General features: G+C 45.2%; 1 protein-coding gene across 1 annotated transcript in view; it reads right to left on the bottom strand.

Moving 5' to 3' along the window:
* Positions 1-3,218: 3,218 nt before the first annotated feature.
* VPS33B (VPS33B late endosome and lysosome associated) overlaps positions 3,219-19,251 on the bottom strand; it is a 46,316-nt gene continuing 30,283 nt past the window's right edge. Inside the window, exons 21-24 of the mRNA XM_063445655.1 lie at positions 7,429-7,530; positions 5,653-5,722; positions 4,972-5,088; positions 3,219-3,472 (exon numbers count right to left, since the gene is read on the bottom strand). Of these exons, the coding sequence (XP_063301725.1) occupies positions 3,393-3,472; positions 4,972-5,088; positions 5,653-5,722; positions 7,429-7,530 (369 nt within the window). The 3' untranslated portion in view covers positions 3,219-3,392. The remainder of the gene's footprint in view (positions 3,473-4,971; positions 5,089-5,652; positions 5,723-7,428; positions 7,531-19,251) is intronic.

The following is a 19,251-nucleotide window of genomic DNA, read 5'->3' as shown; positions in this document are numbered from 1 at the left end:
ACACAAGCCACAGATGCACGCACCTTGCCGAGCCCTGCGTGACACACAGCTACCCTCTCTGGTGTCAGCCGCCTACCGGATCGTTGTGAGTGGACCCACGCCACCACCCATAGAGGGAACCGAGCCCCGGCATAGAGGTGCCACAGAATCCGTCTGCCCCCATGGAAGGTGCTCACAAAAACGCCTAGAACACCCGCCCAGGCACGCACGTATGGCCTCCAGGACGGGCATCGGCTGAGGCAATATGGACAGACACGTGGTGAGGCCCACAGTCCAAGACCCTGCACACAATGCAGAGACTCTCTCCCTCCACAGCCTACGCAAATGCCAGATCCTTAATCCCTACCACACAGAGCGTTTCTAAAGCTCACTTTATGTCAGACTCACTACACTTGTTTGCCTGTGCTTAACTCTACTCTGCCTCATTTTGATATTTAGTTTTATGTTGTTTAATGCGCAAGTTAGGCATGTACCATAAATACTGGTTTGCATTGCATCGCATAATGCTACTTCTACTAGATTCTCAACATGTCAATCCCACCGCTATGCGCATGAGGCGAACATATATTAAATGCAAGCCACATATTTATAACCGTAAGCGCAACTAATATAACTATAAGCGACTCTACCCTAGCAGGTTATACTATATAAGCGACCTGTTTAACATCAAACAGGTACATATGTATTTGCTAAATGTTGTCACTAGCGTTTTACTACACTACCTGTACTATCTATGTTGCCACTAACCTAATTCACGCATGAACCAATCCTGTTTGCATAATATACTTACATTTCAACTGATGTTTTAACGTTACATTAATTAAGCCTGATAAAATATAAAAAATTGTGTTAGTTAATCGTATACCCCGCATGTTAAGCGTGGTTATCTCCTGAGGATTGCTTTTGGGGCACCTCAAGCTTGCCTGTCTCCTTTACGTGCACTACAAAAATAAAGAATAAAAATAAATAAAAAAAAACATAGTATACTTCAAGGAAAAAACTGTCAACTTTTTTATTTTCGTTTTGTATTCAAAAAGTCCACACTAATTTCTCGTGTGTAGGTTGGTTTTCTGGTAATGATGCCTACAGAAATTGTATTTTTAAATAAAGTACAAAAAGAAAAGGCTGTCAGCTTTCCTTTGAAGAAATGTAAATACTGAAATAAAAATAAATACGTTATTTTTTCTATAATAATGACGTATTTCTGTGTGCCAATAAGGCATAAATGCTATCACAATCTCAGATGCTGACCCTGAAAAAGATGAACCTTTGACTCTATGGTTTAAACAGGTACATGTGATACTCAAAAAAAATCAGAATATCGTGCAAAAGTTCATTTATTTCAGTAATGCAACGTAAAAGGGGAAACTAATATATGAGATAGACGTATTACATGCAAAGCAAGATAGTTCAAGCCGTGATTTGTCATAAGTGCGATGATTATGGCTTACAGTGCATGAAAACCCGAAATCCACAATCTCAGTAAATTAGAATATTACATGTGATCAATAAAACAAGGAGTGTACGTAGAACAATATCGGATCTCCTGAAAAGTATAAGCATGCATATGGACTCAGTACTTGGTTTGGGCCCCTTTTGCAGCAATTACTGCTTAAATGCGGCGTGGCATGGAAGCTATCAGCCTGTGGCATTGCTGAGGTGTTATGGAAAACCAGGATGCTTCAATAGCGGTCTTCAGCATTGTTCGGTCTCATGTCTCTCATCTTTCTCTTGGCAATGCCCCATAGATTCTCTATGGGGTTCAGGTCAGGAGAGTTTGCTGGTCAATCAAGTACAGTAATCCCACGGTCATTGAACCAGGCTTTGGTGCTTTTGGCAGTGTGGGCAGGTTTTCCTGCTGGAAAATTAAGTCAGCATCCCCATAAAGCTCATCTGCGGAAGGAAGCATGAAGCGCTCCAAAATCTCCAGATAGATGGCTGCGTTGACCCTGGACTTAATGAAGCACAGTGGACCAATACCAGCAGATGACATGGCTCCCCAAATCAACACAGACTGTGGAAACTTCACACTGGACTTCAAGCATCTTGCAGTGTGTGCCTCTCCATTCTTCATCCAGACTCCAGGTCTGTTTTTCTTTAGCCCAGGTAAGACGCTTCTGACGTTTGTTGTTCAGGAGCAGCTTGACAAGAGGAATATGACATCTGAAGCCCATGTCCAGGATCAGTCTGTGTGTGGTTGCTCTTGATGCACTGACTCCAGCCTCAGTCCACTCCAACACATTTGAATGGCCTTTTCCTGACAATCCTCTCCAGGCTGCGGTCATCCCTGCTGCTTGTGCACCTTTTTCTTCCATACTTTTCCCTTCCACATAACTTTCTATTAATGTGCTTTGATACAGCACTTTGGGAACATCCAACTTCCTTCGCAATTACCTTTTGAGGCTTTCCCTCCTTATGGAGGGTGTTAATGATGGTTTTCTGCACAACTGTCAGGTCAGCAGTCTTCCCCATGATTGTGATTCCTACTGAATCAGACTGAGAGACCATTTAAAGGCTCAGCAACCCTTTGCAGGTGTTATGGCTTACTTAGCTGATTAGAGTGGGACACTGTGAGCCTAGAATATTGCACCTTCTCACGATATTCTAATTTACAGAGATTGTGGATTTGGGGTTTTCATGAGCTGTAAGTCATAATCATCGCACTTATGACAAATCACGGCTTGAACCATCTTGCTTTCCATGTAATGCGTCTATCTCATGTATTAGTTTCCCCTTTTACGTTGCATTACTGAAATAAATGAACTTTTGCACGATATTCAAATTTTTTTCGGGTATCACCTGTACAACAGATCATCCATTAGTATGTTATTTTAAAATTATCATTATAGATCACTAATCAATGAGCTAATTTATTGTATACATGCTTATAGAGATTTTTTTCACTAAACCAGGAATTGCTGGGAACTGAATTTTAGCTCCAAATGGCATACTATCAAAACATCACATTTTTTTGTAGTTTGGATATTTTGGCTTACACAAATTCTGAGCTTAGTAATTAGCAATGACAATACCCATGCACCCCTCTTCACTGTGATATGAAAAAGAATACATGCACACAATGAATCCATGTTAGTATGTCACGTTATTAATAGGTTCTTTACTTAGGGTACTTACAAGTAATTGGAATTTTTAGAAAGGGTCACAAACTGTTTTGATACAGCAGTATAGGTAAATCTTCATATCATTTTTTCTCATAAAAAGAAAAAAAGAAAAAAATCACTAAAGAGTTGTGAGATATGTACAATTATAATGAAAGGTCTTGATGTCCAGGATAGATTAAAACTCGTGCTCAATGTATGTATGAGTCCAGGTGATAGATTTCCTATTTCCCAGAAATGTAACAATGTCTAAAATTGGCGTCCATCAAAAGGTCATGTTTTAGTCTCAGTCAGCGACTCCAGCATTCGTCCACTGTTCATAATAGACGTTGTAATGAAGATAAATCTATAACCTACAAAAAACAATTACACATTTCATATAATTTTTAATTTGATATAATAGTTAAATATGGTTTATTGTAATCATTTAAGGTACACGCTAAGCAAAATGACCATTACAGCTCATTAAAGTAGCGATGATGCTATAAGGTTTTTTTTGTGCAGTCTCCTTAGTTTCTGTTAAACACTTTTTAAATGGTAATTTACAAAAAAATACCCAGTGCTTTCTCTGACACCCCTCTGCAGCAGTTTAGATCATTTGGAAGCAGATGTGAAGATATTCATGAAGAAGCACTGGATTCAATGCTTCTCTACAATAAGGATTGCCAACGCTGTGCAGCGATTGCCGGGCATGGGCCCTGCCACCCAGTGCTTTTTTTACGGCAAGCACTGGATTGCTTCTACTGCTTTATAAGAATAAATAAAATATTTCTGTCTTAGTCCATTAATGCATTTTAAGGCCTCTATCAGTAAACTCTCTCTTCCGAGGTCTGTTATTAAAGGGACACTCCAAACTCCTAAAGCACTTTAGCTTGCTTAAACACTTTAAATGTGAAGGGAGTCCTCTTTTTTCTCATTTTACAAAAAGTGCAAGTTTTTATAAAAAATGTCACTTTTATAAATAAACCTTATTACACCCCTTTGCGGTCAATCAGAGGACAGGTCCTGTTACTTCCTGGTTTGTTTAGTTCAGCTGAGCTAAACTCAAGATGCAGGCAATTGCCCAGAGCACCTGCCTTGCAAAGACTTCTCATTGAGCTGCTTTAGGATGTCTGTGACTGGAAAGTCTGGGCGGAGAAAAAGAAATCTGCAACTTTTGCAAACAGTTTTTTTTAGATATATCCCAATTAAAAATGCATAATTAAAGGGCATAAGGGTATTTCTAATTAAAACTTTTTTTTTTTTTTTTTGAGGGTTGGAGGGGGACACTATATGCACCAAGACCACTTGAGCTCATTGAAGGGGTCTAGGTGCAGTATCCCAGTCCCACTTGTCCCTGCAATGTAAATAATTGCAGTTTTTTTAGAAACTGTAATAATTACCTTGTTGGACCAAGACTGGCACCAGTAGTTGTCTATCGGGGGTGGGTGGGGTGCAAGAAGGAAGTATAATACAGATTTGTATTCCTAGCACTATAGTATCCCTTTAATGTGTTTGTACCTCTAAGTGTTGGTACCTTTTTACAATGTGATTAGCAAAAGGTCATTAAAAAAGGTACACATAATGTAACATAATGATTTAGCTCAGTGTAGCAATTATGTAAAGAGTCGATGGGCTCAATTAACCCCTTAAGGACACATGACATGTGTGACGTGTCATGATTCCCTTTTATTCCAGAAGTTTGGTCCTTAAGGGGTTAAAAAAATATTTTTGCTTAGCCATCACGGCAAATCATCTGCTCTTGAAATTTCCATCTGAAACATTTTTCCTAAAAAGATGTGTGCAAATGAACAAAAGCAGCAAATATGTGAGTGTTTAAGACTAGATTTGTGCATGTGAACATTATAATCACCTTTTTCTTTTCCGAGAAATCTCAAAGCAGAGATCTCTGAAAATGTGCAGCCTCCAAGGAACAATGCAACGATGGTCCTTTGAGAATCAGAGTTTGTTTTATTGTCGGATATTTGATCTAAAGAAAATAATGAAACGTGGAATCAGTGGTAAGACTGGCTTCATATATTTCCATGGTATATAAAACGTTATCTGTGAAAGCATAAAGACTAGATTTAAAAAAAAAGATTCACTATCTAAGAAAGAGAATGACAGCAGACATCAATTCTTGCAGATACAACTGATTTGAGCTTTAAAGAATGGCCTCTCACCATTTACTGCTGCTAAATATGAACAGTTATTAGCTCTCGCCCAGTGTTGCATTCACGGTCATTTGTGGAAAGCTTTAAATGTTAATACATTCTTATGTTCCAAATAATAAATATTCGCCATACTAATGTAATCATGTCTGCTGAAACCAATCATAATTTGTCTCACTAGATTTAGGCCAGTTTTTTGATTGATTATATATGTTACAGTTTTTAATGAGAAGTGAATGGCTATTCGTAAAATAAATAGGCCATTTTCTATGGACCACATATTTTTGCTTAGTAGTTGTTGATTACCTCTCTTTGCATGCAGTGTGTGTGTGATTCGGTTTGTCATTACTAGAAAACTATCCACAGTGACAGTCTTAATATACCTGCAAACTCATTGCCATTGAGTAAGCGAGTAACTTCTTCAAGTCCCGACCAGCTTTTGCGCTGCAATACCTGGAAAAATATCCAAAGTCATTCCTTCTTCAACATATTCATTATTGTTAGATATTGAATAGAACATGAGACATTTCTGCTATAATGCCCTCACAAGCCAATACCTTGTAAAGCAAGATACAATACTGCAAAGTGAATGATGCTTAGAGTACCCTGAGAAACACTCATTTCTGAGAGTAGCTTATAGCTGCAGTGATTTGTAAACATTGCTGTGTCTATAAGACAGCCCACCAGCACACAATGCTTGGTTGTCTGTGTCTACGCATGCTTGACCCGTCTATTTTAAAATACAAATACACAGCCTGGTTCACACAACTACGAACTGGACTGTTTATAGACTGAGAGTAGCCTCAATATCTCTGCTATCCGTTAATTGATCAGTTTTTATTATCCTGCATAGAGATTGGAACTGCTGGCCTTCAGATGCAGGCAGACCCAATAAGGGACAGTTAAATAGGTGAGCACTCTAAACACCATAGCCACTATAGCTCATGTCAGCTAACCAACACATGATCAGAAATGTTGCACAAAAAATGCAGAATAGGATCTTTGAGTGCTTTAGCCACTTGGTGAAGTCCATATGCAGCATGGGCTGTCTGGGCCCAGGTAAATGTGAAACTGCTTGCAAAACAGGTATCTACAGCCATCATAAACACTATAGTGGGCTGTAGTATTATGGGGCTTACAGTGCACCTTTAAGTATAGGATCAAACTTTAACTAGGCTAACCCTTCAATTTGCTACAAATACCCTATAGACAGGGATATGTATAAATTTTCCCTGAAAGTGATCCTGTCACCCACACATTGTATGGATCCCAAGTATGCCAAGTGTTCTGCGCCTGTGTGGGCACAGATTTAATATGTACACTTTGTTGACAAAATTGCCAAAAATGTATAGATACACTTTCTCTGAAGTTTGTGCCTTCCTCATCCAGTATGGTATTATAGAATGGATAGGCCCTGTTCCAAAATTACATGCAAGGTACTATAGCTTATAAGTGCATTCACGTAGTTGTAGAATACCAGTGCATCCCTAAGAGGCAGAGCAGTTGGTAACATCATTTTATTTTTGATTCCATGTTTTTAGTTTTGTGAAGGTTTATAAAGGTCAAGAGAAAAAATAATGGTTGCCTTTGGTAGGTCTGCTTTAACACCCAAACCACAAAAAAAGAAGTGAACCAATATCTCCCAATAATATGAACAGCATACATATATTTTGTTCCTATTAATAAAGAATTGCCAGACTAATAATAATGTTTGGGCATTGTCTTATTAGATTCCCTTGTAGAGGTTTCCTAGGCAATAGTGTAAAGTAATGGGAAATGCTCTGGCAAGACAGATGTTTTATTTTAAATATACATAGATACATTCCAAGCACAATTCTGCTTACTCAAATACTAAACGGGAATTTTGTGGGAGTAAGAATAGCAAAAAAAAAAATGCTCTTATAAAATTACATTTCACAGATTCTCTCTGTCCTGTCTTTATCTCATGGTGTCTAACACAGACTGAAACTCTTTTCATGCTATGTCTCTGTGACCTATCGTTTGTGTATGCCCAGGCACTAGGATGAAACCTATTGTATTTTAATCTCTTGTGCACTGATCGTGTAAAGTGTAAAACACTTCGCTTAACACTTCAATCCACCTGCATGTTATGCGCATCGAAAGTTACTATTGTTAGTTAGAAAGTACCAGTTACTTACCTGTTCTATTAATTTACAACTTAAAGGGACGTAGGCACCACTGAAAATGTAGGCCATGTCCTTGGGAACCCTTAGGTCATATTCTCCATCTATTCGAGGAATCTGTCAAAACATATTGAGGCATAAGATTTCACACTAGTTATTTTACAATAAAATAATACTTACACACTATAAAGCTTATGTAATATACCCAATGGATGCAAGCAAATAAAAAATAAAAAAAACACGTACATATAGAAATAGAAGGCTATTTTTGCAAGCCTTTTCTATGAATGTGCATATGATTAAATGATTGTATGACTGCCTAGGACTACAAACAGATCATCTAGAACTGAATAGAATATTACCTACAGAAACGTTTCTAAAAATATCTATGATGGCAACTTACTTGCTACAGTTCTTTAATTTAAAATTTACAATGATCCACTCATACTGACATTAGATGTAAGAGATGGCGATCTCTCTATGAAGTTAAAGGACCACTATAGGCACCCAGACCACTTCAGCTCAATGAAGTGGTCTGGGTGCCAGGTCCCTCTAGTTTTAACCCTGCAGCTGAAAACATTTCACTGAGGGTTTATCCAGCCTCTAGTAGCTGTCTCACTGACAGCCACTAAAGGCCGCTTCTGCGATTCTAAAGACGCTGACGTCCATAGGAAAGCATTGAGTAATGCTTTCCTATAGGCTGTTTGAATGCGCGAGCGGCTCTTGCCGTGCATGCGCATTCGGATCTGACATCAGCAGGGGGTGGAGAGCTCCTCAGCAGAGATGGAGCCCGGCGCTGGAGAAAGCCAAGTGGCTGAAGGGGTTTTAACCCCTTCAGCCCAGCGGGAGGGGGGGGACCTAATGACCCTATAGTGCTAGGAAAACGAGTTTGTTTTCCTGACACTATAGCGGTCCTTTAAGAAGAAGAGAGGGATATTGGATCCATACCTTACAAACTTTATCCTTTTTGATTTGTTTCCCCATATGTTTTTCCTTTTTTAATTCGTATGGGAACTCTTTTTGTAAGCCATACAAACTTTTGCATGAACTAAGACCCATTCAGCAAATAGCTGGAGCACAAACAGGACCACATGAGCTGGTGAATGGAACGCATCATGTGGGAGGAAGTGGTAATGTGCCTTGAAGATTGCAAATTGAAATTGAGGCTTGAACTGGATTGGAACACAACAATTCAGATCGGGAACAGCTGTTTGCAATAAACGTTCCGCTTGGGATTGGCTGATGGCAGCCCAAAGCGGTAAAAAAACATTTAAATGGAGATGCAGCGAGAGCAGACCATACAGATGCTGTGGTTTCCCTGATGAAGTTGCCAGTCATACGAAAAACATAGGGCAAGGAGAGACGGTTTATTTGATTAATTTAATTTAATTAGTATTTGTTTTTTTTATTTTATGTATTTGTACTACTCACCTCGAGAATTTAACCATCTCAACATGGCTTCCAGAGACCTGTTTTTTTGACTTCTGGACTGGGTGAAGTGTATATTCTGATGAGCTTATCTATTGATTTTATCTTGTGAGTGTAACTTGTAATAAATTTGGATTTTATCCATATACAGTTGTACACTATGTATTTGTCTCTCCTTTCTTTCCCTCTACATTCGAAGATGGAGTAAAGGAAAGAAGGTGCCACAGTATTTTATCTGCTATATGCCTGCTATCAAATTCTAGTTTGTGAGTGCAATATATCCCCAAACCTTTTTTATGGTGTTTATTAGTATTACACTAATTGTGGTTCTTTTTTGTATTTTTGTAGATTGTATTTCTAATATATTTTAAGCAAAGATTTGGAGGAGTTTTTTAACCCTCTACAGCAGGGGTGTCAAACTCAAATTCATCGGGGGCCGCATCAGCAGTTTGTTCGCCCTCAAAGGGCCGGTTGTATCTGTAGGACTAGTGGCGGATCCAGAGCCTGATCTCGGGAGGGGCACTTGTAGATTATTTAAATAAATAATCCAGACACAATAACCACTACAGCTCAGTGTAGTGGTTATTGTGCCAATAGTGCCGAGACCCCTTCCCAGAGTAAGTAGTCAAACTGTTTAAGAACAGTTTGACAACTTACCTGAGGTCCTCTGGGAAATGGGGCTGTAGTAGGGCAGAGGAGCAGTGGTATGTGTGAGTGGTGCAATGTGGGAGGGGTGCAGTGTGTGTGTGTGAGGGAGACAGTATGTTAGCAGTGTGTGTGTGAAGGTTGCAGTGTGTAAGTGAGGGCAGCAGTATATGTCAGGGGTGCAGTGTGTGTGTGGGTCAGTATGTGTGTGTGTGTATTGCAGTGTATGTGTGTATGGGGGGGCAGTGTATGTGTGGGGGCAATGTATGTGTGTGGGGGCAATGTGTTTATGGGGGGCAGTGTGTGTATGTGGGGGCAATGTATGTGTGTGGGGGCTGTGTGTATGGGGGCAGTATGTATCTGGGGGCAGTGTGTGTATGGGGGGCAGGGGCAATGTGTGTGTGTTTATGGGGGGCAGAGGCAATGTGTGTGTTTATGGGGGGGCAGGGGCAATGTGTGTGTTTATGGGGGGCAGGGGCAATGTGTGTGTGTATGTGGGGCAGGGGCAATGTGTGTGTTTATGGGGGGCAGGGGCAATGTGTGTGTTTATGGGGGCAGGGGCAATGTGTGTGTGTGTATGGGGGGCAGGGGCAATGTGTGTGTGTATGGGGGGCAGGGGCAATGTGTGTGTGTATGGGGGGCAGGGGCAATGTGTGTGTGTGTATGTGGGGCAGGGGCAATGTGTGTGTGTATGTGGGGCAGTGGCAATGTGTGTGTGTATGGGGGGCAGGGGCAATGTGTGTGTGTATGTGGGGCAGGGGCAATGTGTGTGTGTGTATGGGGGGGCAGGGGCAATGTGTGTGTGTATGGGGGGGCAGGGGCAATGTGTGTGTATGATAAGAAGGATAGGGGGGGGCTTTTTTTTTTTTATATGTGTGTTTTTTTTAAATTTAATTAAAATAAATATATACTTTATGTCCCCCCTCCCTTCTTACCTTTACTGGGAGGAGGGGGGACATCTTTCTTTCCCTGGTGGTCCCAGTGGGATTCATTGGTGGTCCCAGTGGTAGGAGGGAACTCTAGCCCGCGCTCCAGGGCTAGAGTTCACTCTCGTGAGATTTGGAGCGTTGCCATGGTAACCGCGGCAACGCTCCAAATCTCGCGAGAGGAGGACCCGGAGGAGCTGCTGGCTGAGCTCCCGGGTCCTCTCTCCCTCCCCTGCCGGCTGTCAGCACAGTGCCTGCGGACCGGGGAGGGAGATCTCTGATCTCCCCGGTCCGCAGGCACATTGCAGGGCTGGCACTTGGGCAATGCCAGCCCTGCACTAGCCGGCGGGGAGAGAATCTCGGGGGGGGGGCAATTGCCCCGTTGCCCCCCCCCCCCCGGATCCGCCACTGCGGGCCACATGACGAGGTCTGGCGGGCCGGATTCGGCCCGCGGGCCTTGTGTTTGACACCCGTGCTCTACAGTGTACTAAAAGGGGTAATTTGACCTTTTTATGCATTGATTGTATCTACTAGCGGTGTACATTTTAGGTCACTATTTTTTATTCATATGGAAACGTTTTCATGTATCTCTTGTGTTACATGTTAGTCCCCTGACCAGGATAATGAAATTGTAGCCCTCCAGCTCTTGCACAGCTGCATCCTCCATTTGGATGATGATAATGGGAGCTGTGGTCATAAAACAGATGGAGTAGAGAAGATGTCCAGGTATTTTCCTAGATGCTCTACTAGGATCTAAATCACAGAGTCTTTCAGAAAAGTATGTCTGTGATTTTATGGTCAGATCCAAGCATGTAGAAGGGCTCACTGTGTTTATGTACTTTATCAATCCAGAGATGGATTCTATTGTAAACTCTTGTTTACTGAGGGCTTGTTTGGAAACCCAGGCAGTAGAGAATGGCTGCTTTATTTAGATCTTCTACAGCTTATATCCAGCCTGGTTTCATTAGAACATATTCCAGTAATGTTCAAATCGTCCCGCCTGCCAGTTTTATGAGGTGTTCTGGAACTATCCAACCAGAGCAGTTAGAAGAGCAATGACTCTTTTTTTGGCAGATACTGGAAGCTAAACTGTTCATTGTATGTAAATATAATACAGAGAGTCCGGTTGATTACAAAAGGGGGGATACAGTGCTTCTATTTTCAATTTTGAATGATAAAAGAATGGTACTTCCCCTCATTTTACTATTACATAGTTACATAGCTGAAAAGAGACATGCGTCCATCAAGTTCAGTCTTCCTCACATATGTTTTTTGCTGTTGATCCAAAAGAAGGCAAAAAACCCAGTTTGAAGCACTTCCAATTTTGCAACAAGCTAGGAAAAAAAATTCTTCTTGACCCCAGAATGGCAGTCAGATTTATCCTTGGATCAAGCAGTTATTACCCTACATTGAAAGATTATATCCTTGAATATTCTGTTTTTGCAAGTGTGCATCTAGTAGCTGTTTGAACATCTGTATGGACTCTGATAAAACCACTTCTTCAGGCAGAGAATTCCACATCCTGATTGTTCTTACAGCAAAAAAACCTTTCCTTTGCCTTAGACGAAATCTTCTTTCTTGTAGTCTAAACGCATGACCTCGTGTCCTATGTAAAGTCCGGTTTGTGAATAGATTTCCACACAATGGTTTGTATTGGCCTCGAATATATTTGTTTTAAATGTTTTTTATTGTTTTCACAATATAAATGCATGTATCAAACTGACTTTTAAAATAGAGAAGCAAGTGATTGCCCACGCAGGGGCTTAAGCATTGGTTTAAAACAGTGTAGACATTTGGTTGCCTGCGCAGAGGACAGTTTAGCTTAACATTTTCGTTCACGGTACGTGGCTTTGTTTTAAATCTGTTTTATTGTCATCACATTCTGTTTGTGGAATTCAAACGCAGTATTGTAAAAGCATACGGTCGCCTACGCAGAGGCGGTAACTTTGAAACAAGAATATTGAACATGCGTATTTAGTTTAATTAAGTAGGTGCGTACTTCAAGATACATTAACTAGGTGGGTATAGCCCAAAGTAATATTTGTCTGTGTGGTTGTCCTGTTTTAATTGGTTTGCGTAGTTGTTTTGTGTTAGTTGGTTTGCGCAGTTGTCTTGTGTTAACTGGTTTGTGTATATCGTTTTTTTTTTAATTTTTTTGTTTTTTTTGTCCTCTGGTTTGGATAGTCGCCTCATGTTAGCTGGTTTGGGTGGGTGCGTTGTGGTAGCTAGCTAGCGGAGCGGCTTAGTGCTAGACGATACTTGTAGTAATCTTGGGTTGGTTAGTTTGTTGTGATTATGTGTGCTTGTCCCCTACGTGGTCCCGGCCTATATGTCGCCTTCAGTGGTTTTGGCGCCTGCCAGAGGTATCGCACGTTGTGTATCTGGTTTGAAATTGTACCCGGCTAGTCAGCAGGTGCGGCCAGTATGTTAGTATATCGTTTCTTGTGTCTAGGCGGTCTATGCTGACTGTTGTTCCGGTGTTAGCGGTTTCAACCGTTCTATATAGCTTGGGATAGTGGGAGCGTGTTTGTGGCTCAGTCCGTAGCGTCTGTTCTGAGTCTTGGTATGCTCGTAGGCAGTGCATGGGGTTGTGCTTTGGTTAAAATTGTAGGTTATGTTGTTAGTTGGGATCTGGTTTATGTTTGTATGTCTGTGTGCCTCCCTCTAGGAGTTGTGGTCGTGTTTGGTGTGAGTCTGGTATGTGTGTGGGGAGGACGGGAGGGTGGGGAAGAGGACGAGGGGAAGAGGAGGAGAGAGGAAGAAGAAGAAGAAGAGAAAAAAAAAAAAAAAAAAGGGGGGGGGGGGGGGGAGGGGCGGCTTGGCGGCAAGCGGGTATCTTAGTCAGCCGGTCTCTGTGTGTCTCCCATCTCTGTTCTGGGGATCTCCACTCCGCCGGTGCCCCAGATGGCCACCCCCCACCTGTTGCCCATGTGTTCCTCTCAGTGTTCAGATGTATTCAAGAGCGTCACAAAGTCATCCGAGGCGATGTGTCTTAGCCAGTAGAACCATCTTGTACGGTATTTTTCTTTGGCGTTTGTAGTCGTTGCCTTCAGGTCCTCGAATCTCCGGGTGTCTTCCACCTCCTCCACCCAGCGCTTGAGTGAGGGGGTGCATGGTTGTCTCCAGAAGATTGGGACTGTTGCTTTCGCTGCATTGAGGAGCCTCGGTATCACTGATCGTTTGTATGCCGGTGTGGGTGTTGTGGTATGGTGTAGTAGAAATGGTGCCGGTGCCACTGGGATGTTTTCGTCTGTGGTTTCGTGAAGTACTCGGCCCACCGCTTCCCAGAACGGACGGATGAGGGAGCAGTCCCACCATAGGTGGAGGAACGATCCCGGCTCCTTTCCGCATCGCCAGCATGTGTTTGGTTTCGTGCTGTCTCTAGCATGTAGATTCGTTGGGGTGATGTACCATCTCGTGAAGACTTTATACGAATTTTCTTGGAGCCTCGCTGACCCTGGGGTCTTCTGGGTGAGTGTTATGATCTTATCCCAGTCTGCGTCCGTGAGCGTTACGTCTAGGTCTTCTTCCCAACGCCTAATGCACGGTGGCGCCAGTAGGTATCGTCGAGTCGTCAGTGTGGTGTAGATCTGGGAGATCGCTCTCAGGGGGGGTGCCTCCAACAGGCACATGGACTCAAACTCTGTACAATCCCGCGTGAGGCTCGGTCGTTGGGGGATCGAGCGTGCATATCTCTGCAGTTGTTCCCTTGCTATAGTGTGGAGGAAGGTATGCCTTTGGTCCGGAAACAGGTCCGCAAGTGGTTTTATAGAGCAAGGGGGCGTGAGTACGTCCATCATTCGGGGTATTGTGGTGTCGGTCCGCGGTCTCAGGGTGGGCCCCATGTCTCCCGCCGGGAACTCTGGGTTTCTCCTGAGTGGGAGTAGAGGGCTCGGGTGTGTTGTGAGGTAGTATTTGGGGCCGTTTTGGTGCCAAATGCGGAGGGTGGCTTTCACAAATGGGTTCGCGTGCGTGGTGCGTCGGCTCGCTTCTGGGGTGATCCACGGTAGGGCTCGGAGGTCGCAGTCGGAGCTATCTGCTTCAAGTCGAACCCATAGCTTATCTCTTGGTGCTGTCGACCAGCCGATGATTCGGGTGAGGTGGGTCGCAGTGTAATACTTCCTGAAGTCGGGAAGAGCCAGTCCCCCTTTGATTTTAGGGAGTGTTAACTGGGAGTGGGCTATTCGGGGGGCCCTGCCCTTCCAGATGAAGTGACGGACTGCCGCTTGGATGGACGTGAAAAAGCTCTTCGGCGCTGCGACTGGTATCGTCTGGAAGATGAAGAGGAATTTAGGGAGTAGGGTCATCTTCACCGCGTTGATGCGGCCTAGCCACGACATGTAGTAGGTATTCCAGGCCTGAAGTTCGGCCTGCGCGGTTTTGAGAAGTGGTAGGTAATTGTGTTGGTAGAGATCCGCTGGGTCTGGTGTGAGCCAGACCCCTAGGTATCTCATCTTGGTGGTGCACCAGCAGAAGGGAAAGCGGTGTCTGAGCGTCTGCGTTTGGGTGTGTCTAACATTAAGGTTTAAGATTTCTGATTTGCTGTAGTTGATGCGTAAGTTGGAGACCTTGCCGTATTTTTCGAATTCAGTTATGATCGTGTGGATTGTCGTGGCCGGTTGTTGTACAATGAAGAGCAGGTCATCCGCGTATGCCAGGACTTTGTGGAGTGATCGGCCTATACGGAGTCCACGGATCGTCTCGTTGCCTCTAATGTTGTTAAGGAATGGCTCCAGGGTTAGTGCAAAGAGCAGGGGGGATAAGGGGCACCCTTGGCGTGTTCCGTTGCGGATGTAGAACGGGTCTGTGAGGGCCCCGTTGATGCGGAGTCTAGCTGTCGGTGAACTGTAGAGCGCCTCTACCCATTGTATGTATTTGGGGCCGATGCCCAGGCTCCGGAGGGTTTCGAAGAGGAATTCCCAGTCCACCCTATCAAAAGCCTTTTCGGCATCCGTGGAGAGGATCAGGGTCTGTTGGTCAGATTGCGCTGCTACGGAGATCAGGTTCAGTGCCCGTATGGTGTTGTCTCGGACCTCTCTTCCGGGGATGAACCCAGTCTGGTCTGGGTGGACCAGGTCCGGGAGTAGTGGTGCCAATCGGTTGGCCAGCACGCTCGCCAAGAGTTTGACATCCACATCCAGGACCGATATCGGGCGGTAGCTTGCGCAGGATGTCAGGTCTTTACCCTCTTTCGGGAGGAGGGTGATGTTTGCTGCCGTGAATGGGGCTGAGGGGGTAGCGCCGTCTAGAATTGAGTTCAGAGCTGAATGTAGTTTCGGCAGAAGGTCTGGTAGGAAGGTTTTATAGTATTGTAGCGGCAGTCCGTCTGGCCCTGGTGCTTTCCCCGTCTTTGCTTTTTTGATCGCGTACGCCAGTTCTTCTACTGTTATAGGGGCCTCCAAGTCATCCCGGTTTGGGGTAGATAACTGTTTCAGTCCGGCTGCTTCAAGATATGCATGAATGGCCTCTGTCTTGTGGGGTTCCCTGTTAGCCTGTGCGTCACCTTGTAGATTGTAGAGGTCTTCGTAGTATTGGGTGAACGCCGCTGCGATCTGGTCCGGGAGATGGCACATTTGTTGTTTTTAATCTTGGGGATATATAGGTGATTTCTGCGCTGTTTCAGCAGGTTTGCTAGGAGTCTGCTGCATTTGTTTCCGTGTTCATATACCAGATGTTGGAATTGTTGGAAGGAGCGTTGAATTGCTCGGTTCAGGTGTTCGGTGAGCTGGGTTCGCTTGAGAATCAGATCGCGGTATGTGGACGGGTCCATTGTCCGTTTGTGGTGGTATTCCAGGTCCGCTATGTCCTTGTTGAGGTCTTGTATTTGTTTGTTGTGTGCCTTTTTCCGTGTCGAGCAGTGCGCAATAAAATGTCCACGGAGTACTGCTTTGTGTGCCTCCCAGCACATCAGGGGCGTCGTGTCTTCGGTTTCGTTGTTGCGAAAGTAGTCTTGGATAGTTTGTTTTGTCGTTGTGACCAGGATTGGGTCTGCAAGGATCGATTCATTGAGGCGCCAAGAGACCTGGCGAGGTCGAAACAGGGGTGACTTGAGTCCTATCCGAATGGGGTTGTGGTCTGACCATGTCATGGGCAGAATTTCTGCTTCTATGAGGAGGGGTAGATGGTGGTATGGCAGGAGGAAGTAGTCCAGCCTGGTGTAGGTGGCGTGAGTCGTGGAATAAAATGTGTAGTCCCTTGCAGTGGGGTTCAGTGCTCTCCAGCAATCCGTGAGTTGGTGGTGGTGTAGGAGCTGTATCGTTCGCGCGTGCCTGTTGGGTGCCTGTTGAGCGGAGTTTGCCGAAGTGTCTTGGTGATGGAGCGGTAGGTTGAAATCTCCGCCTATAATCATTGTGCCCTCCGTGAATCCCATCAGGGTGGTCAGCGTCGTTCGGAGAAATCTGTATTGGTTAGCATTTGGCGCATAAATATTCGCAAAGGTGTATGTCTGGCCGTGTATGGTCCCCTTCGCAAAGATGTATCTGCCATGAGGGCAGCGAAGTGTGTCTGATTCAACGAATGGGGTCCCCCTGGAGAACAGGATACCGACGCCCAGTGTGCGGCGCAGTGGGTTGTTGCTGAAGAGTCCTTGTGGGTAGTTGCGGTCTCTTAGGGATGGTGTACGGTTCTCCTGGAAGTGCGTCTCTTGGATGAACGCTACGGATGTGTGGTATCGTTTCAGATCTCGTAAGAGTCGGGAGCGTTTTTCCCGTATGTTGAGGCCTCGGACGTTGTACGAAATGACGTTCAGATTTTCCTTGATGTAGCGGGCAGTCCCCGGGGCTTGCGTCCCTTGGGCGGCCATCTGTGACACCCACAGCGGTGGGTGGGGAGGGATCGGGGCGTGAGGGGGTAGGCAAGGGGGGGAGGAAGTGAAAGAAGAGGGTGAGGGAGAAGAAGAAATAAAAGGGGTGTGTATGTGTGTGTGCACTGTGGCGTGTCGGTGTTGGTCCTAATGTGACCTAGTATTAGATCTGGTAAGTGGACTAATGTCCTGGTAGTGAGGACCAAAGGCTCAGTGGAGCTGAGGCCCGGGCCCACTCCTGGACAGGGGGCACTCTGCCTAAGTGGGAGTGCTTCTAGTCCTTACCCTGTGGGGGGTTCGGGTATCCCGTACCGGTTTCTGGTCGACGGGGGGGATGGCCTCCGTCGGCCTTGAATAGCGTCGGGTATAGGGTACAACCGTCTGTCTAGCCGTCCGAGGCAATGACCAGTGTTTGACTGATAGTGTGGTGGTGTGGCTCGTGTAGGCCCTTTTATCTGTCTGGGTAAGCTACCCCTATGTGTGTGGGTCGTGGGGCATGTTATGCGCCATGTCATCTGTGTCCAGCCTGTTTTGTGTGTTCCATGTCTCCGATCTTCCCTTGGTCATATTCCATTGTGTGGGTTGCGGGGTGTGGGTGTGAGTGCGAGTATTCCGTGGGTCGCTGCGGGATTGGGTTCATGTCTCCGTGGGGGGGGGCCTGTGGGCGTGGGTCTGGTGGTCCTATAGGTGGAGCGGTGCGTGTGTCGCGTTGGTGAGCTTCACCGTGCAGTGCTGTTAGTTACATTCGGGTCATACGCCTGTGTATTAAACCCTAAGGGTGGAGGTGTCTGCGCCTGTTCCAGTCATGTGTTTTCCACCTCACGTCTGCTCCGGGGTGCCTGGTCGCGTTGTGGTGTCTGTGGTTGTGTATTCCCTTTGATCCTATCCCCTGTCTTCATATTCGTCCTATTTTTCCCCCGCCCGATGTGTCAGAGCTGTCTATACGTTCCCACCCTCTCGCCTTAGCGACCTGTGCGTCCCTCCCCCCTCCCCTCCCTTTACCTTCCCCCCTTTCGTGCGTGGGGAACGCCTTATGTGTTCTCCTTCCCTCTCTCCCTTGTCCCCTTCCCCCCCTTTTTTTTCCCCCATTTCTCTCTTTTTTCCCCCGTGTTGTCCTGTTTTCTCCCCCCACCCTTTTTTTTTTTTTTTTTTTTATTTATTGTTTTTTTGTTTTCTTTTTCTCCTTTATTATTATTCCCCCCCCCCTTTTTTTTTTTTACCCCTCTTTCTCCTCCCCCCTCTCCCCCCCTTTACGTGTCGTTATCTTTATTGCCGTGTCATTTTGCCCCTCTTTTTTTTTTTTCCTTCCCCCCCCCCCCATTTTTTTTCCCCCTGTTTTTTCCCCCCTCCCCCCCCGTCCCTCCCTTAGGGTCGTATGTCTGTTGGGGTCGCGTGTCTGTGCAGTGAATAACATCCCCTTCACCCCCCTCTTCCCGCCAAATTATAGCAGTTATGTCTCATATTTGTGAAGCGTCCTGGATGGCCCTTGGTGCCTTTGAGGTCAGTTTTTCTAGGCCTCTTGCAATGTTCACTGTTTCTGAAGGCCTGAAGTCTTTTTTCCGCCCGTAGTGGCGTTTGTGTCCCTGTGTAGGTTTAGCTTCCATGTGCGACTGTGTCCCGGTCCCCCACGTGCCCCCCTCCCAAGGTGCATGCCATTTCCCCCCCTGTGGTGTAGCGTGTGTCTGGACAATGTCCCCAGTCAATGGAAAGTACTCACAAGTTCATGGAGTGATGGATGGTCGCGTTGGTGCTTCGTCACCTCTTGTCGTGATAGGGCTGCTGCGGTGTTTATTCCTCGGGCCCTGTTGGGTCCGGGAGCCATGGGCGGTCACGTTGGGGCCTGTTCCTGCCTTGATCTCTGCTCGGTGGTGGTGGTGGAGGGCCTGTAGCTTGGCGTATGAATTGGTGGGTCAGCCAGTTTGGAACCTGCACCTGCGGGAGCCCAAGGGTGCGCTGGAATCCCGGGACATCTGTCGGGGACCTTATGACGTGGAGGTCTGATCCTCTGCGTGCGGATAGCGAGAAGGGGTATCCCCA

Source organism: Pelobates fuscus, chromosome 3 (assembly GCF_036172605.1).
Source record: "Pelobates fuscus isolate aPelFus1 chromosome 3, aPelFus1.pri, whole genome shotgun sequence".
NCBI classification, from domain to species: domain Eukaryota; kingdom Metazoa; phylum Chordata; class Amphibia; order Anura; family Pelobatidae; genus Pelobates; species Pelobates fuscus.
The sequence above is the reverse complement of the archived record's forward strand: the minus strand, read 5'-3'. Positions and strand labels throughout refer to the sequence as shown.